The 26,631-nt window shown below is 34.4% G+C and overlaps 4 protein-coding genes across 5 annotated transcripts; 2 read left to right on the forward strand and 2 right to left on the reverse strand.

Annotated features, from left to right (window-relative positions):
- Positions 1 to 1,757: 1,757 nt before the first annotated feature.
- Positions 1,758 to 6,178, reverse strand: LOC133817353 (chaperone protein dnaJ C76, chloroplastic). The gene is made up of 9 exons (XM_062249850.1): positions 5,849 to 6,178; positions 5,250 to 5,378; positions 5,020 to 5,149; positions 4,492 to 4,612; positions 3,706 to 3,787; positions 3,182 to 3,235; positions 2,808 to 2,846; positions 2,281 to 2,395; positions 1,758 to 2,167 (listed from the first exon to the last, which is right to left on the reverse strand). Exons 1-9 carry the CDS (start codon positions 6,074 to 6,076, stop codon positions 2,034 to 2,036), a joined length of 1,032 nt encoding a protein of 343 aa, XP_062105834.1. The 5' UTR covers positions 6,077 to 6,178; the 3' UTR covers positions 1,758 to 2,033.
- A 2,155-nt stretch (positions 6,179 to 8,333) lies between these two features.
- On the forward strand, positions 8,334 to 9,999 carry LOC133817355 (uncharacterized). The gene is made up of 3 exons (XM_062249853.1): positions 8,334 to 8,802; positions 9,123 to 9,233; positions 9,601 to 9,999. Exons 1-3 carry the CDS (start codon positions 8,569 to 8,571, stop codon positions 9,679 to 9,681), a joined length of 426 nt encoding a protein of 141 aa, XP_062105837.1. The 5' UTR covers positions 8,334 to 8,568; the 3' UTR covers positions 9,682 to 9,999.
- Positions 10,000 to 10,223: 224 nt separating this feature from the next.
- On the reverse strand, positions 10,224 to 12,051 carry LOC133817354 (large ribosomal subunit protein uL5). Of its 2 annotated transcripts, XM_062249852.1 has the most exons (5): positions 11,929 to 12,051; positions 11,698 to 11,805; positions 11,535 to 11,577; positions 10,827 to 11,022; positions 10,224 to 10,650 (listed from the first exon to the last, which is right to left on the reverse strand). In XM_062249852.1, the coding sequence occupies exons 1-5, from the start codon at positions 11,929 to 11,931 to the stop codon at positions 10,452 to 10,454; spliced, it is 549 nt and encodes a 182-aa protein (XP_062105836.1). In that variant the 5' UTR covers positions 11,932 to 12,051; the 3' UTR covers positions 10,224 to 10,451. The 2 variants fall into 2 exon arrangements, with proteins under 2 accessions (XP_062105836.1, XP_062105835.1); XM_062249851.1 differs by lacking the exon at positions 11,929 to 12,051 and having other exon boundaries at positions 11,698 to 11,811.
- Positions 12,052 to 12,231: 180 nt separating this feature from the next.
- LOC133817357 (putative pentatricopeptide repeat-containing protein At4g17915) lies at positions 12,232 to 15,297 on the forward strand. The gene is made up of 2 exons (XM_062249854.1): positions 12,232 to 12,561; positions 13,153 to 15,297. Exon 2 carries the CDS (start codon positions 13,183 to 13,185, stop codon positions 14,581 to 14,583), a length of 1,401 nt encoding a protein of 466 aa, XP_062105838.1. The 5' UTR covers positions 12,232 to 12,561; positions 13,153 to 13,182; the 3' UTR covers positions 14,584 to 15,297.
- The last annotated feature ends 11,334 nt before the right edge of the window (positions 15,298 to 26,631 follow it).

Raw genomic sequence — 26,631 nt, forward strand, 5'->3', positions numbered from 1 at the left:
TGGGTTCCGCATCCTTAGCCATGTGACGATATAGTCACCTGGGCCTTCTGGCCCTGGCTCTTAGTAACTAGTCATAGGCTAGACAAGCGCTTTTAGTTTTCATCAAACTTGGGGTCGATCCGGCATTAACGCTCATGATGAGTCATTCAATGCAGATGTCGATTAGATCTAATCTTTCATCGGCTCTGTGTTCAAGACGCTTATCTCGCTCCTGACTCTTAGGTCAGTAACATATGACCAGTGCTCAAAACTACTGTCGAATTTGCCTAGTAAGTCACAACTTCACATCTAGTTTTGACACCATTGCCGATTCTGACTAGTAAGTGAGAGTCATTCATAGGTAACCAAGATTTGCTAAGTATTTGATATGCAATCCATGTCCACATTTAAACACTCAACATGCCTCAATAATAACCATGCATGTCACATATCGGGTGCAGTTTTCTTACCTTTGGTTCGAGCGAGAAATAACAAATGAACGACCCTTGAGAACGATTGATCATTTGATCCTTTAGCGGTCACCTAGTCATAACCAAATATAGAATCTAATCAATAAAATAAATCATAAAAATATTTATAATTTAAAACCTCACTCCCGGGACCAATCCCGTGCTCTCGGGACTCCCAAACCACCCAAACGGGGTAGTGGAACCATCCCCCGAGCCCCCAAAGTCAGCCCAAACCCTAAAAATGGGTTTGCTGGAAAGTGAACTAGCGCTGGGGCGCTGCCCAAGTCAGAGAGAACCCCCAATCCTGCTCTGCCTAGCGCTAGGGCGCCACTGACAGACTAGAATTCTGGTCTTCTCCCCTACGATTTCCCCTAAAAACCAAGCTTCAAAACCAACCCCAAACATCATCCAAACCTATAATTTAACCCCAAAACTTCATCCATACCTCAACCACATCAAAACCCAATCAAACTTTCTCAAAAACCTCATTGAATCCCCAACTATCCACTTCAAAATTCTCAGCTGAAACTAATAGAAAAACAGGGTATAAACCAAAGATTTTCATGGCTGAATTTCTTATTCAAACTTGAATTAGATCAGCTTCAATGGTTGAACCAAGGTCCTAAGCCCTCAAGCCTTGCTCTCCTAACTTGGATCCTCAAAGGGAGTTTAAAAAAAAACAAAGAAAGAAGAAGGATGATGATCGTGAGAAGAAAGAGGAAGAGGCTCTATTTTTCTAAGGTTACCTTCAACTGAGGGAAAAGGTGACTAAATCACAGATTTTGGCTCAAATGGCCACTATGCCCCTAAGGTTAAAAACTCTCCCAAAGCCTTCCAAGGGCAAAACCGTCATTTCCCGACTAGCTCGTTAATTATAATTAACACCATCCAATTCCCGTTATTCTCAAATGCTAATAATTCATATCCCGTCACCCTTTAATTCCCAGTAATGATCTAATCCCCAAATCACCCCGAGACTCATTAAGAGCTCCGAAATTAATCCCGTTATGACCAGACCGAAAACTTGCATCTATGATCGTCTCATGCCAAATGCCTCGAATAAATCCACATATAATTCACCCACATGCATGAAAATACACAATTACGCCATCAACGAGCCAAATTACCAAAATGCCCTTATAATAAAATGTGGACTCATATGCATTTATCATCATATAATAATATAATTTACATAAACATGCATATAATCATTTAATAATATAATAAATCAATTATGGCCCCTCCCGACCTCCTAATCAAGGTCCTAAACCTTATTAGGACATTTGGAACATTACAACTACCAGCGGGTGGGGACAAAAGGCAAGCCCCTATCGTAGAATTTCCCATATAATTTTATGCAATTTACAAATCTAACAATATTGTTGTCTATACATTATGTATAATTACAGAGATCCCATATCAGCATGAATTGTACAAGACACCTGAGGTTTATATGTTGAGCTAGGGATCGTTTTCAATGAGAATCTATATGGACTAATCAATTCCAATCACAGTTTTATTTTAGCATAATCATAATTAATTACTTATATACTAAGGGTCTTGATGACTAACACGAATAAATGGTTAGTTTTGTTCGTTGTTGGACATTGCCTCGGGAAGTTTAAACGTTGGAGGTTTATCAGCACCCTTCCTTGAGTACTCCCTCCAACGTCGAGCTGCCGCGGCCGCTCTTTTCGCTCTCTCTTTCACTTCTTCTTCTGCAAAAATCACTTGTGTTATTTAACTTGTTCACCAAAAGAAAACAAAATGATGATGAAGAAGAGAATGAAATGTATTTTTGTTTTTTAATGAAAGAAGTAAAACGCTTTACCTGAACTTTGGTAGTCTTTGGCGTTTCCCCAAAGATTACTCCAGTATGACTCAGTGTCTTTACCGTTTTTCTGTTTACCATTTTTCTGCTGCATCATCCTTATTTTAGCTTGTTCCTACAATTTTGGAAAAACAAAAATGAAAGCCAAATTCGATTGTAATTCGTCACGACAAATAGCTGGAACTTTATTTCTTTCTGTTCATGAAAAGAAAAGTAAATCCAAAACAAGCCCTTGTTGTATCTTAAAAAATTGAAAAAACTTGGGAGCAGAACATAGAAGAAATTCACAAAAGAGAGCACAATAAAAATACTAATGATAGGATTGTAGTAAAAACAAAGAAAATTGTGTGATTAAGGATAATGCAATTTTCTAGGGTGGTGGTGAATAATTCTCTTTCACCTCTCCTGATTTTGTTTTTGCTCATTCTAAAACTTTAGTAAACACTCAAATAGAAATCATTACTCCACAATTAACTCTCGTTTTGATTTAGTAAACTTGTCATAAGTGACACAAAAGGAATTCTTACCAATACTTTTGCTTGCCTCTTATTCCATCGAGAACTTGCCTGAAATTAACAAGTCGAACAAAATAAACATTGGTAAGCCACCACTGTCACGGATAGTCAAAAGTACTGACAAACCATTTTCATCCCAAAAGATCTTTCGAGAAAATGAATTTTACATTATTTTTAATTTGATATGGTCAGAAACTATTTCAAGAACTATAATAATAAAAAAAACCAGTTTTAATTTATAAAATGATTCCAGGTTTAGTTCAACTAAAAGAAATTGAGCCAATAAATAAGGCTACTTCCGAAACAAAAATAGGAAAGCTTTAAGTGAGAATTTAAAATGTGAGTATAGGCCTAAGGACTTTACAAACAAAGTATTACATGCTTACCATTCTGAAGACATCTATTGATGATAATCCCATTCCTGACAGCATCAATGCAACCTAACCATCATTTAGAAACCTCGATTAGCTTTCGACTATATGAATCTCAGCAAAGATAAAGAGATTGGCCATATAAGGAAATGACACATTATCTAGATGCATGCCAACAATGCAAATCTTATTGTCTTGAATAAAAAATTAGGAAACAGATCAAGAATTTTAAATATGAGATCATAGAAGTCAAATTCATAAGAAAGAGAGAGGCCAGATAAGTACTAGAGATCACAAAATAAACTGACTTTAAAGCATCAAACAACTCTATTAAGGTATACATAAAATTGTATATAAGAAAATTGTTTAGATTATCAGCTACTATGGAGTTAAACCCAAAGATAGCTACTACCAATAATGAGGTAAAATGCTTGTATATTAAGTAATTCAACATGGGAAAATCAGAGGAAAAAAATGGTGAACATAATTTTTCATATCAACTTGACAGAAAGAGATAATACAGTGACTAATCTTCTTACATTTACTCTTTCTACTCTACGCATTTCATCTTCGAGCAGTGATAGCTGTGCAGCAGAAGTCCAATGGATGCAATCAACCGGGCTGACACAAAGAAGATTTCACAATTAATAGTTCAATTTCAATTAAGCAAAACTTTGCTAACAGCAAATCCATCCAGAATTTATAGCCTAAAAGACTTAAGACTTTTAAGTTTCTAAAAGCAGTACAAACAACTAATAAACATGAAAAACCTACCCTTGTAGACAAATTTCACAATATGACCAGATAATGACCTTATTCTATTCTAGGTAATGAAGAACATATTTTTCTTAACTCTTGTCTTTGAGAATTCCTATACAATTTAAGTGACACAATAAAAGTTTTTGCTATTAAATTAAATACTGATTTATGTATAGGACTTCATTTACCTCATGTTTAGGAACTAATGATTGGCTCAATCAACCAATATTTTGGATTTAATGAGCAAATTATTTCTAGTCTTGCATATACTTCTCCAGTCATTTTAGATAACAATTTTCAAATATCGAAAGGCTTTTGGTATACAAAATCTCAATCAAGTGTTATTAGTCCGGTACTTATCAGGACTTGAGGGTTTGATGATGGGTCAAGAGCATTGCCAGCACCAAAGCTTGAACATTAGATTTAGCTCATTGTTTTGGATTAATATAAAAAGAAAGAAGTTGATAGAGACATTTCAGAGCCTTAAATGGAAATCATTTAGGAAAGGTGATTTAAACAGATTACTTGCATATATTTTATTATGAAAACCACAACAATGGACCTACCAACTCTCAATCGCTTGCTGAACTAATTCTACATTCCCACATTGGTTGTATACTCTAGCTCTTCCAAAATCATCCTCGATACCAAATACATCTGGAGCTACATTAGCGCAGTTTTTACAACCTGCAAAACACAACATAAAGATCCATTAATGTTACAGTAATCCTAATTATGGCTTGTGCAGATTCCACCTGCAGACTAGTACTCTGCTTCATTTTCATCCATGACATACAAGAATCATAATCATCATACAATAAAACCCATTTGAGAACGGCACAAAGTTACAATATTGTCACATCCATGAGATCCACAAACTACTACATTGTCTGCCCTGATGTTGGTCTCAGAATCCCGCTGGTTCAACAGAACTAGGCCACTTTTAGTATGTATTATAAATTTTTGGCCATGTTAGAAGCACAACAACTTATATTACAATTTTACAAAAAGGCGAATGATGCTGATGCAGCAATGGAGACAGATAATGATATCTGAACTAACTGAAAGAATCAGCAAAGTAATAAAATTCTTACCTATGCAGCTAAACTCGTCAACAAAAGCATGATCCTTCGTGCTTGAATCATCAAAGAATGGGTTCATAGCAGTCAATGCATAGCCATGAATTTCATCATAAATCATGCGCTGAACGGGGTCACTGAGCACCTGCACTGGAATAGTCAAATTCTAGTGAATGCAAGATAATGAATTCGAAATAACAAACTTGCTTGAAGCTCAAATCCTTTCGCTTAAAATGGATACCCACCCCATAGACTTCGTTAATGAACATGCAGAAATTATTGGTCTCTACGTCATTGCCACTCAAATCCGGATGACAAGCTTTCATGCAATTATAATAAGCCTTTTTAATCTGTGCTGGTGTGGCATCTGGGAGCTGATATCATGAAACAACCAATCATTAGACATAACAAAGTGAACATTCAATCAAATTAGATTTATAAAAATTATCAATATGATCTAAAATTTCAATATATAAAACTACTAGCCCTTATAGCTCAGATCTTTATAACAAAACTGCCATGTTCAATTAAGACCCATTTTGCTGTCATACAAAATTCTAAAGATTCTTTACGTTCCCACATAATTCTCAAGTTCTTACTACATACGCGTTCATCTAAAACATTGAATAATAGAAGCACAGTAACATAAAAATAGTGCGAGATTGCATGGTTTCGCTCCTAAGCAAAAACAAAAATGAATCTTTTAAAAAATTAGCTAAACGAGTTAATAAACTAAGCATCTAAAAGGAACGTTCACATTTTCAACAACAAAAAGGGCTGCAAAATTTTCTTTCCATTTTCTAGGAAACCAAGCAGAAACCCAGATCAAATTCAAATCATTTACCAGGCCCAAGACTTCATAATAATCATCAGCGATAGCGTCCACCGAAGCAGAATCATTGGTGGCGACCTTGACTCTGCCACGGCCTTTTCTCCTGCCTCCATGACCCATAAAAGTCAGAGCACTACTGGACCGATTCAAGATCCGACATGGGCTTCTGGAGCCGGAATTCAATAATGGGTTTGGGAAGTAGAGTGCTTCTGCGCACATAGGGGAAAGTAAGGTAGCCATTGGAGAACAATGGAATTTCTTTTTTCAGTCACTGTATATAATACACAGAAAGAGAGGATCTTATTATAAAAATCATAAATAAGAATGTTTTTATTATTATTTTCGTAATCAGCCAAAGAAGAGAGTGAGATAATTGAATTATTTAAATAAATTTGCGGAGAAGAAATTTTGGCGTGAAGGGTGGTGATGCTGACATGGCAGGTTGAGAACCAAATGTTTTAGTTTAGAATCTGGAGGAAAAAATCTAGTGCGGAAGTAGAGCATGTTATTGGGGACTTTGTCGGCACGTGTCAGCTCGTGGATATTTGCTCCCTCACGCTTCAAGCAAACGTTTTTGGTCCACAGTACACATGCTTGCTTTGCTTAAACTTGTATAGCTTTGGTTGTGCAACAAGCAAATACTTGCGTATGCAGATTATACTTAAGAGTAAGACTATCGAGAAAAAGATAAAACAAAGGTCAATGTATTTTGGTAAAAATTAGAAGTATTAGGACTAGGTCTTTCCGATTACTTCGGGCACATATAAAAGTAATGTTATTTGACACTTTAAGATATTCAACACCACATAAAGTAGCATCATAAAGTAGAATTAGTGATATCACATCATAATTATAAAATTTAAATATGTGAGATCTAATATTAGATTACACTAATAACATTATATCATCTCATTATAGTGTTAGACATCAATCGTGCACCTTAATAATTCTCCACGTATAAACATGAATTAACTTTTTGTTAAGTAATAATTTATCTAAATTTTTTTAGAAAAATGGCCTACGCAGACTATTAAACTTTGAAGTTTCTTCAAGCATCAACCTCTGATATATCATAATCTTATGGTTCTCACTACTTCAGAGATTTGATCGAAGGCTAGGTCCTAATTTCGATTTGAAGGCATGTGGATTTGGGATAAGAGAAGCTTTTGTAGCTAGTCATGCTTCCAACTCATACTACTACAACAAAAAATGTTGTTGGTGCCGGTTAGAGTTGTTCAATGACGAACAAATTATTAAATATTACTAAAAGCAACAATTATATTGTATTAAATAAAAATCCCATAATTTTGAGTCACAAAAATCTACTAAACTACATCAAATGAATTTTTTTATTATTATTATTATGGTTAAGAAACTAACCATAGTCCAACAATATAGGAATTCTTTTGTAAAATATAATATTTATAAAATTTGGAAGCCTTTTTGTATAGAATTTTTTTTAATTTTTAAATTAGGCTCATTTTGTAAGAATGAGTCTATTCGCCGTAACATAGAGTCAGTCATAGTCTAAAGATTAGTCTTCTAATCTCTTCGAAGATCAACATTGTTTTAATGATATTTTATGCAAAATCGACAGTTTATTCTTCACAAAAAATTGACAAATTTATTTTTTATCGAAACATTATTCTCAGTCAATTTGGGTTAAGACATTAGGGTTTTATAATCATGTGTAGTGATGCACGCGGGACGGGAAATTGGTGGGAAGTGTTCCCTTCATCTCCGCTTATTCCGCGTTGGGGGCAGAGTGAGGAATCTCCTATTGGGGCGGGAAATCCCCACAGATAACCTATATTTATTTAATAAATAAATTTTAAAATAAAAATCGTAAATTATATGTAAATTAAAATATTTATTATTTAAAATATTAAACATTATCCTAAATAAAATTTAAAGTATTAAAAAGTTGCTACTTTATTACAATAACACATAAAAAAAATATACAATGCATATAAAATATTACAAAAATATATAAAAATTTAAACGGGACCCCGTCGAGGCAGGGAGTGTTATCCCTGTCCCCACTTCATTTAACATTTGAAGATTAAAAATTATCTCATTCCCCATTTAGACGGGGATTCCCCGTAGGGCCCCATCCCCATGGAGAAAATGTGCATCCCTAATCATGTGGGGGAGGTTGTAGGTGTAATGTTTTAGTTTGATTTAATTATGGGTTTCAATTCTAATTATTAACATGATGTGTTTATTTAATTTGATGTTTCAAATTCTTCGAAAAAAAAAAAAGAATTAGAACATAATTTTCAATAAAAAAAATTATTTGAAAAAAATAATTCTATGTGACTATAGTGTAAATTTTGAAACTACAATCATCTTTGCCGCAAACATCATTTTACTCTCATATTGTTTGAACTCAAAATGGAAAGCAACATCCATTTTGCTAGTTTTGAAGTTTACAAACGACACGTCGTTCAATATTCTATTGAGAATGATTGAAAAACAGTAAAGGCGGGATCGTATTTCGATCGAACATCGAGGCTTTCTTTCTCTACCGTCAGCTTTAAATAAAATTCAGAAGCGCGTAAAACACGCGCGTGGTAACTCAGAACTAGCCTCGGCAAAACAAAAACCAGCAACTTACTCACTCGCCTCGGCTGAGTAGACATCACCTGCAACCGAGTTTCTCTCGCCTCACTGTTCTGAAACCCTAGAATATCCGATCGGATCCCTCACTCTAGACCTCCCATCAATCGAAAATGCCATACCCACAATCTGGTAGGGGAGCCGGTGACTCCAAGGACAACACGGTGGCCAAGACCGCCGGCTTCATTGTCTTCTCCGGCATCGCGCTGAGTTTAGTCAAATCCCTAAACCCTTTCAACAAAAACAAAAATGAAACTCAGCAGCCACTCACTAAGCCAACTCAGCCGATTCAGGCTCCATCTCAGCCTTTCCCTCTCATTCCCAAAGAGACAAAGCCTGTCGTGAAGGTATAGCAATGGTCCATGTACAATTTCTTTACTTCTTTTCATTCTACTCTTGTGTATGATCAATTTATATGACGATTTCTGGAACCCATTTATATTTTTTTCTGGCATGATCGATATTTTTTTCTGGGGATACATATTGTGGATTTTTTGATACTGGGGTCTTGCCCAATAATCGTTTTGCGTCTTTCCTTAAAAAGAACCATTGGTTTTCCTGATGAGCTAGATGATTTATTACATTAGATTTGGAAGAAGAGTAGTAACCTGTGGTTGTTGATTCTCATTGCTTGCTTTTCCTTCCAATGTTGGGATAATTATTGCAGAAACCAGTTACCTATGAGGAACAAAATGTGCCGAATGCTCCAGAATCCTCACAGAGAAGAGTAGAGATTGTCAAAGGGGACACTCTCTGGGGACTCTCTCAAAAATATGGGGTAAGTTCTTACCTTCTCGCCATATTGTTTCTGTGTAGTGTAGAATATTTATTTGTCTTTAGCTTGTAGAGAGAATTTGAAGATTGGAATAGACATTTAATTTAATCTTAGTTGTTTCCTTCTTTGTATTTTAATGAGTAATGAGAAGGTTCACATATGTAGGATATAACAGATTAGGCTAGGTATTAGGAAGACCGACAAAAATCTAAGTAGTCGTAGTTTTTATCTCAAAAGTCTTTTAAGAATAAAAAAGTTCGCATCTTTTTACTCATTTTATGTTTCTATTCTTAATTGTCCCAATATTTTTGGTGTTTGGAGGATACTTTTACGGATCCTAACACAGTTATTTTTATGTGCTTTTTGATAGGTATCCGTTGATGCGATTAAAGAAGCCAATGGAATTACAGGGACTACCATTTACGCTGGCAAGAAGCTCATAATTCCATGATGTATTACTCTAGTTCCTCTGGTATCTTGCCAGAATGTTTTGAGTTGGGTTTCAAAATTTACCAAGAATGACCTCTTTCTTTCTTTCCTTCCTTTCTAAGTGTAACCGAGTTTTTGTTCACATAGATTATTACATTTGTTTCGATTCAGGAGTGTAGGCGTATTTGGATCATTTAATATTTATGGTATACACCAGGCAGCCCTTGTGATTTTATCCGTTACTTTTGATTGTAATTTTATTACATTTATGTACCATTAGTTATATAAACAAAGCATTATAGATTTGTCTGGAGGCCAAGTCCGCCTCTCAATGTTTCTTTTCTGATACCTTGAGTACACTTATCCTATGTCATTAACAAACGATAATTATATCTTTGAGCATTGTCAAAGAGAAATCACAAGACGAACTTGCAAGTTCTGACAACCCAACTATTACTAGTCTCGTCACATTTTAGTCAGCAATGACAAATTGTCTTTGCGAAGTAAAATCGAATCAACCAAAAGAAAGAAAAGGAACCAAGAGTTCCAAGCTTACAGCTATACTCGGGATAAAATTCAAGTGCAATTAATTAGAAAGGGTAACTATTTCATAAAGATTGTCAAGCGTAAATTATATTGCAAGAACAACAAAAAAAAATTACCATTTCGTCCTGAAATCATCAACATCACTTCTAGTTTTCCCAAAACTCAAAATTGCAATAAAATGGTAAACAAAACGTTATCTAATATCTCAAATCCATAAAACTAGTTCCACAAATACTGAAGGCCTATTTAACCGGTGATATTCTGTGACTTGTTAAGGATCACACCCTCATACTTGACCTGGAACCATTTCATGGCATCATCCTTGGTGACACGGTGCTGGATTCCAACACGTGACTTGCATCGGCGACGACGACCCACACGGTAACCAGGGCGCTCCAAGACAACGAAGAAGTCCATTCCGTAAATACCAGTAGAAGGATCATACCTAAAACAAAAGTTATGCTTGGTTATTAAGAACAATTAATTAAGAGTGGCGAGTACAATCATGAGCTTTGAAATTACAAACAGACATTCATTTCTAATGTGAACGAGTCTACAATTCGACAAAAATTAGCTTAAGCATAATCACATCCTTCTATTATAAATCAAAATGAAACTCACTTGATTCCAAGATCAATGTGCTCCTGGATACCGAAACCAAAGCATCCGGTATCACTGAAGTTCCTCCTAAGAAGCTCATACTCCTTAACCTTCAACCCACTTTCCAAAAGTTGCATTGCTTTGTCACCTCTGACGGTAACATAGCATGCAATCTTTTCATTACGCCTGATTCCAAAGGATCTCACGGTGTACCTTGCTGTGGAATGTAAAGGAAAAACACATAAGAAATATGAAACGCAACAAAGTAGAACTCAATACAGCAATATGCAAAAATCACAATATAAATTACTAGTGAATTATAGCATTATAAGGTCACTCAAAACCGACATCCAAACAAAAACAAGTCAACATTTGTTGAAATACATACACCCAATAAAAATTTCCACACTCAAGATTTTTAAGCTAATACGATAATAGATTCTGATATTAAATATTAACTTTATATAATGTAAAACCTAAAATGATTCATACAAGGGCTCACGAACACAAAAGAGCATAGGTAGACTAAAACTCTGTTTTAGTGAGCACATTAAAATATACATATACATTTCCACAATTCTAATCAGCTACAAAAATTAAATAACTAGACCCAGTTGAGTAAAGCTACTTTGATTTCAATAAACGATGAGTTCTGAATCAGAGTTCTAATACAATCCTACTTTCTTGTCAAGCTATAACAGGCAAAAAAAAAAGTATAGAAAATGTTACCCTTGGAGAAAACCGGTGATTGGCCACTGAGTTGTTCCAACACCTATAATTAAACGATAAAATATAAAAAAAATTATTATTAATTCGATTAAAAGAGCTTTACTGCATTATTCTTAACAATATACATGTACATAAAAATATATGTGCGATAAAGATGGCGAACCTTGGCAGCTCTGGTCAGACGATCTCCACTCTCACCAACTGAAATGTTGAGGACGAGCTTCTGGACCTTGATTTCCCTCATGGGGTTCGATAACTTCTTCTCCGAGGCCTGCATTTTTCAAACCCAACATAAACCAATTAGAGATCCACGAAAACGAAATCAACAACGGAATCTGATAGAGAGAGAGAGAGAAAGAAAGAAAGAACGATGAAGATAGAATGGAAACCACACCATTTCGGTGTCTCTGAGGTTGCAGCCGCAGTGAGGATGAACTGAAATGAGAGGAAGAAGAAGTTCGAGATGGGAGAAACCCTAATATGTGTATTATGTATACTATGATATGGAGGCTAGGGTTTTGATGGGCCATTTCAAGGTGGGTGGGCAAAATTGTCATTTAAGGGAGAGAATATGTTATTTGGGCTATTTCGTGGGCTTTCATACTCTCTGGGCTTTAATTGGGCCGTATTGGGCTGATCCAAGCACTGCGCAAAAGAGAAGTAGATTACTAGATTTGTAATCTGCCTTAGCAAAATAAACTCAGAAAGTGAGAGCTTTATGGCGTTCATGGCGGTCGGGCAGTGTATGGGTACCTCCAGAAACTACAAAACAAATGATTTCATTTTCGACTAAACTTATTTGGACGCCATTAAAATAGTTCTCGCGAAGAACTGAAACTTGAAGTTTGGATAGTGCTAAATTGTTTTTGGTATATGGGTCCCCAAAATCCCAACTTATTACTCCTACCGGGTTCGACAAGCAGGGGCGGGTTCGTGTCTCAATCGGAAAAGCTCCACCTTCAGAAGCCTCTGTGGCTCTTACTTTGTCTCGTCTTCTCTTATTCTGGATCCAAAGCTTGAAGTGAAGGTAAAGATAATGACTTGGTTCTGATTTTCAAGAATTGAGTTATGCTGGGAAGCTAATTTTTAATGCTTCTATTAGAATATAATTAATTTGCTTCAAATATGTAGAGCTGAGCCAGTTTCAATGGTGGTATATCTAGTTTGGTTTCGTTAGACAACTTGTGGTGTTTTTAGTAACGATCATTGTCATGTTCGAATTGGGTTTCTTTCAGAGACCGGTGACTCATGCAATGCGTGAGGAACCTTTTCCTTTGGAATTACTGGAGAAAATCAATTTAGAAAGATTTGAATTTTCTTAAGACAATTTTTTTATTTTGGCCGGCAAAATCGTATTAACTGCTGAATTTTTTAAATAGAAATCAGATTTTTTTTTCTTTCTTGGCTATGATTTTAGCTTCAAAGACGACCACACCCGCATTGTTTGCATAAGATTTTGGAGCATGATTAGCATCATCATTTCCTTTGCAACTTTAGGGATATATAATTTTTTGCTGGAAAAAAGCTTGTAGTTTGTTGGTGTTTTTGGGTAGGAAGCTTTAAGCTATCTTTTAATTAAGTCTATGAGTATAAGAGATTGGAATTTGACGTGATGCAGGTTCATGCTTCTTGGAAGACATTGTAGCTGATGCGGATAATGGTTGGAAGGTTATCAACTAGGTTGATGAACATTTGTGTAGCCTCATGTTGTAAATCCCGAAACTTGGCCAAAGCTGAAGCAGTTATTGTTGATGGTATAAGATTAGGCATACTTCCCAGTGTGATCACTTACAATACTTTGGTTGATGCATATTGTCGGTTTGTTGGACTAGATGTAGCTTATTCTATTCTTGAAAGAATGAAAGAAGCTGGGATAAAGCCAGATGTTGTTACTTACAATTCTTTGATTGCTGGGGCCAGCAGGCGGCGCTTATTATCACAAGTCCTAGATCTGTTTGATGAAATGATTGAAGCAAATATTACTCCAGATTTATGGAGCTACAATACACTGATGCATTGTTTCTTTAGTTTAGGGAAACCTGATGAAGCCAATAATATTTTTCGGGATATCATACTTAGTGATTTTTCTCCCTGCTCAACTACATTCAACATCATGCTTCATGGTCTTTGTAAAAATGGTTATATCAACAATGCCATTATGTTATTTAGGAATTTACAGCGTCAGGGATTTATCCCTGAGATAGTGACGTACAATATTATTATCAATGGACTTTGCAAGCGTGGCAGATTGAGGGCAGCAAGGAAAATGCTCCAGGAGCTTGGAGAATCTTGTTTAGAGCCAAATGCCATCACCTACACTACAGTTATGAAAAGCTGTTTTAGGTCGAGGAAGTATGAAGAAGGGCTTGAGATCATGTCGATCATGAGGAGCAAAGGTTACACCTTTGATGGCTTTTCACATTGCACAGTTATTGGAGCTTTAGTTAAAACTGGTAGGATGGATGAGGCAAATTTTTACATGGAAGAGATGTTAACAAATGGCATTGAACTTGACCTAGTGTCTTATAACACATTAATTAACTGGTATTGTAAAGAAGGTGATATAGAAGTAGCCTATAAGCTGTTGGACGAGGTAGAGAAAGGTGGTTTTGAATGTGATCAGTATACGCACACAATTATAATTAATGGATTGTGCAAGGCTGGTAATATTGATGGTGCCCTACGACATTTACATTATATGGATATGATGGGATTTACTATAAACTTGGTTGCTTTCAACTGTTTGCTTGATGGAATGTGTAAATCTGGTCAGATTGATCGTGCATTGAGGTTGTTTGAAACAATGGAGATCAAGGATTCGTTTACCTATACCATCTTAGTGTGCAGTCTTTGCAGGGCAAGAAGGTATCAGAGTGCATCCAAGCTTTTGCTAGCTTGTTTAAGAAGTGGCATGAGAATACTCAAGTCCGCTCAACGGGCTGTTCTTGATGGCCTACGTAGTACGGGGCTTACAAATGAAGCAAAAAAGCTTCAGTCAAAAATGCGATTGGCTCGGATGTATAGTAATGACTTGGGTATGATGTCCTAAGACATGCTTGCCAGGGTACACATTTATTTATTATGAAGAGCTGCCCTCTTGGGAACGAGTTGTTAGTCAGCAGCACCATGAAGAGGAATTCTGTTTCAAACTCGAGTAGTTTTGGGATATAATATAATTGTACCAAGACACAAAGTAGTAATAGTAAGCACTGCTGCTGAAACTGCATTAATAAAAATGTGCCTAATTGCTTGTTCCAGCGTGTACATTGCTCATCCGAATGCTGCTATTGAGTGCATACGGCTGAAAGGTCAGATTATGTGAGATTGGAAAACAAAATTTGGAACCTTCGTTACCAGGTCGATTGGTCTTACAGATGAAGTCTAAGTTTTGATGGATGATGACTGATAAACCTGTTTTTTGTTCGAAAGTTCTAGTACTATTGAAAAAGTTGCCAAAAGAACGTGTATATTGATTATTTTTCCCTTCTTCCTTTCTGGTAGGTACACATCTTATTTGGGTGTGTTACTGAAAAAAAAATCAAATGTTATAGCATTACAGTAAATGCTTGTCTAAAGTCAGTAGCTTTAACTTTAACACCATTGGGAGGGATTCTTGTCAATTATGGCCCAGTCTGAAGTGTATTTTTTTGACCAAAAAAAAAACAATTTAATAAGAAGACAAGATTCATTTTGTGGTTCTGGAGGGGATGGTCTGCTGTATATTTTCACTTAATTTTAATTTTAGTCAAGAGAACGTTTCCAATCTTTTGGGTTCAGGATTTCCTTTCTCTGCCTTGTTTCAAGGTAAAGCACTATCAATATGCAGCTTCAAAAGTATTACTGTTTCTAAGAAACTTTCATTGGAATAATTGTCTGTCCTATCTATTGGGTTCTATAAAGTCTTTAGCTTTCATAATTAACTATTGTCAGATGCAAGAGATATCGATTCAAATCTATTAATGGCTTACTTTATTTCAATAATTTCTGGTTAATGCAGGTGTCTTCATTTTGTGTACGTGTGCTTACATGCTTTCTCTTGGGATCAATCCAGAGTTTCTTATTAATCATTGTTTTCTCTTTTTACTAGAGTTGCAAAGACTCTACATTTTAGCTGATAGATCTCTTTGATGTTATGAGCATATTCTGTGAATCAAATGGTGTGAGAAGGGAACTGGTTGTTAAAGTTATGTGCTTTATGTTACTAGCAATATTATCACACAACAAAATACATATCTTACTACAGTATCTGTTAGTATTTGAAAACCATATTATACTTTTATTTTATAATTACCAAATCAATTCTTTGTCCAGGATTATAAATATTATATTAAGCCATGGATTTCTCTTTGGTGGGTTTCTTTTTCTTTCTCAATCTATCATTGGTCTGTTTCGCTTGTTTTCTCAGACCTTATTTCAAGGAATCGTGACCCTTTTGTCTTGGCATTTCATAGAGGTTAAATAAAAATCCCAAATATGGTCTCTACTACTTGGTTTACTTCATCTAGTCATTTTTATGAGTGCATGACAAACTGGTGTTGATGTCAGGAACAATTCTTTTTGTCCTGCCATAACTTATGTGGATACTGCAAGTAGGAACAATCTAATATATTACAAGTATTCTCACTTCTAGTTTGAAAGATTTAAAGATCAGGTGCTTCAAGATGTTTTTATTTTGTTAAAGCTAAGTGAATGTGCCAGAAATTTAAGAAAGACTAGCACAGCAAAATTCTCACCACAACACTAGGAAGGTGTGGTGCTTTGGACTTTGGACCAACATGAAGAAGTCTCATTGAGAAAAGTTTGTGCTGACAGCCTGCTACGCATTTTTTTCGTCACACTCCAGCTTATTACAAATCTGGTATTCTCATTCTTTGTTAAGTTATTTGCTGTCTTGCCACAACAAATCTCACATACTCTGCACATATGAGAATAAGCAAGAGTTGAATTTTTGAAGGGAAATATTAAGAGTAGTATAGGTATATAGACAATAAGAACCATGAAGTTAGTTGAAACTGTATGAACTATGAACTGTTAGTACCTGTAAAGTTGGGATAAAGCAAAGGATAATAATGTCTTGACTTAATTTGTGAACTCCCTAGCAAGCAGATTTGTGGGCTGCTGCCTTTAAAAGTTGATAACAGGCAATGAGATTATGAAAAATTCAAGTAAGGCACCTCCTCTCTCATTATGGATTTGGTACACGGTGTCATTTGCCTGAATATGAATGTTATTGTATGCCATCTACTATACATTCATATATTAGATGCTTATCCTCATGTGTGACTCACTTTCATTATGCTAAATGTTTAAATGCTCACTAGTTCAGCTAAGCTGTTCTCTAATCCTCTTACATGCTAGCTTGAATATGTTACAAATCTAATTGTGCACATGGATAAGGTCCAAGGGCAGGTAAGCATGAACTTCAGGGAAGAAGTTCCAATGCTAATATTACACTCTTTATTTCACAAATGCAGATATGCACTAGAACAGTAGGTTTCAGAACACAAATACATAGAGAGAGAATTCACTTGCTTCCTTTATTCTTAAACCAGGTTCAACAAAGTCACCCACGATGTAAAGTACTTCTATTCCATCTTTACACTCGCAACAGGTTGGATTAATACTGAGCTTCAACAAATGTATCTAGCTAACTAGACACATAAGCTGCAGACTTTTCTGAACTTGAATTTTTAAATCTAATCACCCCCTCAGCAAAATTATTGCTTTTAACATCAACCCCACCAACGTAATCTCTAATCGTCTAGAGTCTACTTGTTCATCTGCTTTTGCGGCGTTTGAACGTCCAAGACAGAGAGGGTTGTGTTACGTTTCCAAGAGTCGAAAAACGCATGTGAAACTTGAACCAGCTTCACAGTCATTCAGTATCCGCCGGCATCTGTTATGTTTATCCTCAAATCCCATTTAGCCAAATTATGAGCCATGAAGTTGCAATTGCAACCCCTATTAATCTTGGACAGCAATAGCTCATTGAATAACTTTAAAACTGCTCTTTAACATGACAAGAGAGGTTATAAATCAAAGGGTTATTGAAATTTTTTAAAACAAACGACGAATTCTGGTACACAACAAGGAACAAAATGATATTTTCTGTTCTTTAAAATATTTGACCAATTTTTATTTTATTTTATATGAACATTTTTATAATATTATACGTGTATGGTCAGAAAAAGACTATGATTGGGAACACAATTACACATAGACGAAGATATTTATTCTATCCGAGAAAGTTTATCGTTAGTCTAAAGTCTAAAGTTGATCGTTAGTCAATACATGACCCACAATATTAAAATTACAACCAACCTAAAAGATTTTTTGAAAAATTAGAAAATAGAGTTTTAATATTATAAAAAATAACCCCTCATTGTTGGCAAACCAAGGAAAGAGAATCTAAGAAAAAAGTTTGGACGGGAAGACCAATAGCTTTAGCCTAATTTATTTCACCAAAAAAACTAAGAGCACTCCCAGCTCTCCTTTATTTTTTAAAATACTTCATTAAAACACTTTATTTATTTTACCTCTAACTTTTACATTACACCATACATCAACTTCTCTATTTTTTCTCTATATCATTTAAATATATTTTTTTATTCATTTAAATTTTTTTCTAGTATCTTTATATCTTTTAATATTTATGATATTTATCCTTATATAATATCAAAATATAATTATACTTTATTTTAGATTATTCCAAAATAAATAAAATACAAATTAATACAAAATTTAAAAATAATTCTCAATATAATAATTATAACAAAATATAAAATAATAATATGTATATAAGTTTTAAAAAAATTACTAAAACCATATAATATTATTCCTAATATCAAACATATATATAGAAAAGTTAGAAAAAATATATATTTATAAATGAGTGAATAGTTGTTTCTACATGTAAATAATGAATAGTGTATTAAGCTAAAAAAATTAGAGTAGCTCATTTGATGGAGAACTATTTTATCACATTTGAACTATAATTTTAAAATATAACTATTTTAAAAAAATTATTGGGAGTGCTCTAAGTGTTTATGCTTGAGGGGCTGATAAAGCAAGAAACATTTTAAAAATATATTTGAGGGAAAATAAAGAATTTTAGAGAATAGAGTATCCAATCAAAGGGCTTCGCTTTAGTTAGACCCTATTCTATCTAGTTTAATTTCGTTACTAATCAGTCATGACATCATTAACTAAAGACATTAACAGCGGTCTTAGCAATATTAACAACACCAACAAACATTTATAGTTGTTGTATTTTTACTAATAATGGTAATAATATTAAAATTAATATTTATCATAATAATAAAAGAGTTATTGGTTATAATAATATTGATAGTTGATTAGTAGTAACATGGCGAGAACAAATTATGTTATGAGTATAGATTTTATAAATGAGTTTAAAATGCTTTTTAATAGTACTTTGTATAGACTTAAAAAGAGCTATCTTCACATGTTGGTTGGTTGAGAATTGCTCCAAATTTAATTATATTAGAGCATCTGCAATGCAGATGCTATGAATAATATGTGGGTCCCTATGTCATAAAGTTGCCCACAAAAATTGCTGAAAAATGGCTACGTTATCATTTTTTTTTCTAAAAGCATTTCCAATTACGTAGATGAGAGGAAAAATAATATATTAAAACATTTGGCAACAAAATAGATTATCATCACTGGAGATGCCCTTAGTAGAGAAATATATTGTAACATCCATAGAAAGTGTGATGGTATGAATTTTTGTGTCTTCTATTCTTTGTTTGAAGGATCTCCTTTCAGGAAATGATTGCTTACTTAGAATTCATTCATGTACATCTTGGAGTCAATATAAAATAACAATTTTATCACTTGTGGTTTTCTTGTATGTTGTACATGAGTTTCCTTCCCCAAGCAACAATTAACATCTTCCCAAAAGATTATTTTTTTTATATTAGTACATCCTCAAGTGAAATGTCTTCCTTTTGACATAAGAGAAATGGAAAGTCAAGAAGATTCTATATGTTCGGGGAAAAGAGATACCAAAAGACTACGGCAAATTTGACATTGTCTTTTTTTTTTGTTTTCAAAATTGTGTTTTCAGAAATGAGAATAGAAAACAGTTTTAGTAGTTTTCAAAAAACAAGTGTTTGGTTAATGTAAACTATAAATAATTTTTTTGTTTTATTTTTTTGAAAAATTCTTAAATAAAAAAACTAATAAATATATTTACAAAGAGAAAAATCTTTAAAAATTTTGTAATAAATAATGAGATAAAGTAATGTGAAAGAAAAAATGATGAAAAATAAGGAGAGAGAAAGTTTGAGGAAGAAAAATTGAGATGAGAGATATTGATGCAAGAAAAAAAATGAGAGAGAAAATAACGAGATAGAAAAAATGAGGCGAAAGAAAATGAGAAGATAGAAAATGAGGATATAGAAAGTTATGAGAGATAAAATAATGAGATAATAAGTGATAAGAGATAATATAAGGAGATCAAAAGTGATGAGAGAGAAAATGATGTTAGAGAAAGTGAGGAGAGGTAAATTAATGAGAGAGAAAGTAATATGAAATAATAATAATTAAAAAAGTTATGTGAGAAAAAAAAAATTGAAAATAACTAAAAACAACTTTTTGTTGTTCTCAAAATTTTCTATTTTTTGTAATTTTGTTTTATAAAAACAATATCAAACACCTCTACTTGTTTTCATAAAATAATTTTTAAGTTTTGAAAATAAAAAAGAGTTTTTTAGTTAAAGGAAGTTTAAAAAACAAAAAAGAATTTTTTAGTTAAGGATTCAATTACTCGGTGAAAACAAGATAAGGGACCAAAACATAATTTTTAAAATAAATTAAGAAAAAAATATGAAAAAATTCATTATAATTTAAAAAAAAAAAAATTGGGCCCCCCTAGCTATAATTTGTAGCTAAAATTGTGTGAAAACTTCTTTATACTATGTGTAAAATATTTATTTATATTATTTAAATATATATTTTAATTTTTTTTATTTGTTTCAAATACAAGCGTGTGATAGAAAGACTGATAAATTAATCAAGAGTGAATATCATTTTGGTCACTGTGTTTTGCAAAAGTTACTGATCGGACTATGTATTTTGTTAAATGATAATTTAGACCATACGTTTTGCAAAATAGAACAAAAAAGTATCCCAGACCAGATTTTGGTCAAACTTTTTTTAAATATGACCAAAATACCTTCATATTTTATTAATTAATTATTTATTTAAATAATTAAAAACACATATTAAATAAAAAAGTTATATAAATTAATTTTAAAATTAAAAAAATAATCAAAAAATATTATAACCCTTTATTAATTAAAATTAGGATAAATATCATTTTGGCCCCTATGTTTTGCAAAATTACTGATCGGACCTTGTGTTTTGTTAAATGATAATTTGGATCTTGCATTTTGCAAAATGGAACAAAAGAGTATCTTGGACAAGATTTTGATCAAACTTTTTTGAATGTGACCAAAATGCTCCTCAGTTTTATTCATTAATGAATTAACTTAATAATTAAAAATATATTTTAAAATAAAAAATTAATTAAATTTCTTATAAATTAAAAAAACTATTTCAAATAATTAAAAATTAACATAAATTTGTTTATAAAAAATATCAGATTTAAATACTAAATTAAAACATAAGTATTAATCAAAATCGTTCTTTGTTCTTGAGTTCTTGTTGAGCCCAGATTTGGAAACAAAAATCTTCATCAACATCACACAAATCAAGATCCAAAATCCATAACAAAAATCCATCCATTTGATATTGCAACCAAATATTGTAATCTCACATCTAATATTCATACAAACTAAATCTAAAATATCACAATAAATCCCAAATCTTAGATTTGAAAAAACAAAATTAATTCATAGAAACTAGATCTAAAAAAATACACTTAATCTCAAAACTCAAATTTGAAAAAATAATAGTAAATCACAAAATATTGCAAGAACAGAATCTCACAACCATGTCTTTGTCCCTGTCACAAATGGACAATGTCTCCGTCGCACACCACCCCTGGCCACCCGAGCCGTCCAACCCACCTTTAGTCGTCGCAGGCTCTGCACCCAGCCCACCCCTGGGCGTCGCAGAGGCGCCCAATATTCATTCAGATCTGGTCACATCCAATATTCATACAAACTAAATCTAAAAAATAACAATAAATCTCAAATCTTAGATTTGAAAAAACAAAATTAATTCATAGAAACTAGATCTAAAAAATACACTTAATCTTAAAACTCATATTTGAAAAAATAATAGTAAATCACAAAATATTGCAAGAATAGAATCTCACAACCATGTATTTGTCCCTGTCACAAATGGACAATGTCTCTATCGCACACCACCCCTGACCACCCGCGTCGTCCAACCCACCCTTGGTCGTCGCAGACCCCGCGCCCAGCCCACCCCTGGCAGTCGTAGACCCCGCGCCCAGCCCAGCCCACCCCTGGTCGTCGCAGACCCCGCGCCCAGCAGCGACCTCGGCCTTTAGGCATGGTGGTCGACGACACCCCTTTAGCGAACTAGACCCCTTCGGCGCTAAAGTTTCCGTCGGCGAGTTGCTCGCATATCTGGAAACGCCACAACCCAGCTTGACTTGTCATCTACCCCTTCTTCGTCGTCGTCGACCCTGCGCCCAACCCAGCCCATGTTAGGAACGAGTTTCCTAATACGCAGCAGAATGGTGGTGGGTTGGCCCAATGTGCAACAAAATTTTTGTAACATATTTAAACTACCTTTAAATATGCGGATCCATTAATATACATACATTAATCATAAGCAAGAAAATAATAGAAAACATACCTCTTGATGCCTATCAAGTGTCTTTGCTATCTTTTTGTAATTTGAACGAACTTCCTATCCAAGCTGCTCCAAGGTACTCACACCAAGATCTTCCACAACGTTCTCTACACCTCAAGAAGTGTGTGGGCACTTAGAGAATAAATGATGGCAAATTTATGATTCAACTTGATGTACTCAACACATGAGATCAAGATAATAGGCCTGAGATTGGTTCTTTATCTTTTTCACGGAGAGATAGAAAAGTATCGTTCTTTTCTTTAAAGCGAATAATAGAGTCTCCACTTATTTTCTGACAAGTCTAACTTAAATAGAAGATATTTAATTTTTAAAAAATAAATTTGTAACCAATGTACAACTTATCTTTTAATTAATTAATTATCTCTATTAGACAAAATTTTCAAATTTAATATATTAAAATTAATGCCAAACACAATTTCACCTATGCCAATTTTATAGCATAAGAGTTTATCAATTTGAGTTCGATCCATCCAAGATTATAAGAATAACCTCTTAATTACTACCCTTTTTCTTTAAAGGAAAACCTTTTGATTCCAATTATGATGATATTAAGTACTTGTGTAATTTTGGGAAAATTTTGAGGAATTTGGAATTGCGACTGCACTCAGTAAATTTGACTGACTGAGCTGCCTACATACCTTCTTTATGAAGGATCAAGTCACTTGTAGTTCTAGATAGTTATTTTGGAAAATGAGTGGAAGAATTCCGGTAAATGACCATTCATAGGAATTCATGGTATTTTTAGAAATTTATGAAATTCTGGTAGATGACCATTCATGGAATCATTTAGTGTTTTGGAAGTTAGGAAAAAATCCAAGATGAATGACCTTTTATGGAATTTTGTGAGTTGTGTTTAATATTTTATAATTTTGGGAATTTGTGGTTCATGTGACTGCACTTAGTTTTAGTGACTAAGTTGCCTACGTATCCTTTAGAGGAATCAAGTCAAACATAGTTCAAAAGCATCTTTGTGATGCTTTGAAAGTTAAGAGGTGAATGACCTCTTTTTGGGATACCATTTATTATGGCTTTGAATTTTAGTGCACTTTTAATTTTGAGGTAAAATTACTATTTTTGAGATTTTGTGAGGTTAATGACCTCTTTGAGATTTTTCCTATATTCTTTTGTTTGACACACTAAATTTTGTTTCTTGTGCAGTATGTCTACGTTTGGGGCTCTAGACTCTCAAAGAGCACTGGATGAATTTGGGAAAGAAGTCAAGATTGGGCCACTTTATCATCGTTCTATGTCATTAACAGAAGTTCAGGAATCTAATAACCACCAGGATCCTATCTCTCTTTTTAAGATTGAGGCTGTCAGTTCAGGGGACTTAAGATACCATTCTTTTGATGATGATAATGTCGTTCACCATGTCAGAGGTTACGGTGCCATTTTTCGAGCAAATGTCTTAGGAGATGTTGATAATAAAGAGGATGGGGATTTGGCTTACCAAGTGAACGAAGATTTCTTTCCAGGTCTTTATCGTTATTTAAAGGATAGGAAAGCAAATAACAATTTTGTCTTTCAGGGGCGAGCCGAGTTTATACGGTGCCTCATGGAGTGGACCGAACAGGTGTTGCTCCACCACCAAAGTGTTTTGAACAAAGCTGGGATTTATGATGCCATTTCTGTGTCCAGGTACCCTTTCTTATGGGTTTTTCATGTTTGGAGAGCTTTTTCAGAACTCTGGGGTCCTTTTTCTAACACCTTCCATCATAGTAGTGGTGAGATGAGTATTTCTTTGTATGACTTGAAGGTTATTGGTGGTTTGCCCATTTTAAGAGTTCCTTATGAAGAGTTCATCCCTCTTAATGAAAAGTTGGTGAGTGGTGATCCATATTGTTCCACTACTGTGGAGCTTTTGAGAATCCATGCCTAAATATGTGATTACTTAAAAAACAAGGGTGCATATAGTCGTTCTAAGGGTATGGGTGTATCCTGTAAGCAATGGATTGAATTTTTTTACCGAGGGCCAATTATCTTTGAAGGGGTAAAAACGAACTCAACTGTTAAGACCTCCAGAAAATTTAGCCAGCAGAACATTGGTGAAGTTTATGATCTTCATACTATCCCCTTGAATGTATCGAAAAAGGGTGGTCTTGCAGCATTCTTGTCTTTATGGCTAAGCCGCTTTGTTTTTCCTACCCCGGGCCAGAACATTAGACTTGAATCTTTTTATATGGCTTCAGTAATGGCATATGGAGTCAGAGTTTCACTTGCACCTTCTGTCTTGGGCTATATATATCGTGCTTTATATAATTCCGCATTTCATTGTCAAGAATGAGGTGAAGGTTTTTTACCTGTGCATTATGTGTTGGGGTGGTTAGCTGAGCATTTTCGTGATCTTTATCGCGGTTGGGATCTTACTCCCGATTTACCTCATCTAAGTAAATATGCTGGGGTTCCTGCTAGATACCAGACTTTGAATAGGGCTAGACATATTTTGAGGGGGAGGATTATGTTATTCACCGACCTTATTATTTCCCTTCAGAGGAAGATCATGACTGTTTGGATAATGAAGATTTGTCTGATGAAAATTTTAAATTTTTAATGTCAATGCGCTCTGCTTTGTTACCCGTGAGAGTTGGCAGTGATATATATATATATGGAGCCTTATTATCCCAACAGATTTGCTCGCCAATTTGGTTTTGACCAAGGTGTTCCCTCAGAGAACTTTTGCTTGAGTGTCCCTAGGAGGACGCAATGTGGAATAGAAGATATCGCCAAAGCTTGGGTTTTGACTTTAAGGAGGAATACCAACATTTGCTTTCATATACCTAAGATTACTCGTATAGGTCAATGTACATGGTGGTATTGTCGTTGGTGAGTGAGGAGTAGCCTTCCGTACTTAGGGAGACCTGTCAAGAAGATTCATACAGAATTAAAACAACCCTACGAAGAGGAAGAGTTTAAGTATGTAATCCAGGACATCCGCGAAATTTACTCCACCCTCGATGAGGTTTTTGTGAAATGTATTTCTCAGACTGATGACTTCGCCAATGCTAGTTATGTTGACAGAGAATCAGATAGTGACGATACTTTAGATCCATATTTCAAAAGAGTAAAGCGTGCAAGACATGATGAGCGTAGTCATTATGAAAGTGTCTCGTTCCCAATTACTCAGAATTTAGGGATTATGCCATCTGATGGTTGCTTTAACACCTCCAGCTCCAGAGTTGAGGAACTTGTTGACTTTGATGGGTCTGATGATCATGTTGATATTGGGTTTGATGACAGAGTGTCACCTGGAGATGTTATTTAAGCAGAACCAATTGTTTCACAAGAGCTCGTTGTTCCACTAGATCCACCTATTCCTCATCCAACTATTCCTCTGCCAAGTCCGGTACCGACAATGTCAGCTTCATCAATCACCAACTCCCATTTAAATGAGTATACCAAAAGGTTTGTGATTGATATCATGAAATACATTCTCCGTTTGTTATCTTCTCCTTTGCTACAAGATGATATTTCGGGACATCGCGCTGAAATGGACACAAAAATTGACATATTGAGTACCATTTGTGAGAAGTCTAAATGTAACTTAGCATAGATTATGTGGTTTATTGACTCTGTCAATGATTTGTTCGAGGTAAAAGAAAAATCTGCCGCTTCTACCAAAATTGTTGAAAGTGTCCTTAACCTTGATGAATCTCTTATCCATGACCTTCTTTGTTGTGATGAAGACAATTCGGCAGCTATGAATCGTGTGTCTATATCCGTCTCCAACAAGACAAAGGCCTTTGAATATTTTAAAACAGAGGAGGCAAAGATTATTGCAGCAGAACTGGCCATACAACACGGCGAACTAAGTTTGAAGCTGAAAAAGCATCGTTTGAAGAAAATCTTTCTAGTCTTAATGACTCTTTGAAGAAACATCAACATCTTGCTGAGGAGATAAGTCGATCAAAGGACCAAGCTGGTGTAGAAAAATTCTATGAAGCCGAAAGGGCAAAAATGACACTCAAGGTTCAAGAAGAAGAATTCCAAAAAAAATTTGGTGCTTTAACTTTATTTCTCCAGATGGTCTGAAGATCTCATCATTTTGTTTTTAAAACTTTTAGTTTTTGTTAAAAAAAAATTTATAGCCTTGAGGACAAATAATATTTTGTCATTCAGACCTTTTAGAACTTTGATTCCTTTGTTGGGATGAATATTTTGTTTTTATTTTTGTGGCTGCATCCAATTTTTGTTTAGATTGCCTACGTACCATTTTTAAGGGATCAAGCCATTCGTAGTTCTTTGCAATTTATTTTTTATTTTTTTT

Source organism: Humulus lupulus, chromosome 2 (genome assembly GCF_963169125.1).
Source record: "Humulus lupulus chromosome 2, drHumLupu1.1, whole genome shotgun sequence".
NCBI classification, from domain to species: domain Eukaryota; kingdom Viridiplantae; phylum Streptophyta; class Magnoliopsida; order Rosales; family Cannabaceae; genus Humulus; species Humulus lupulus.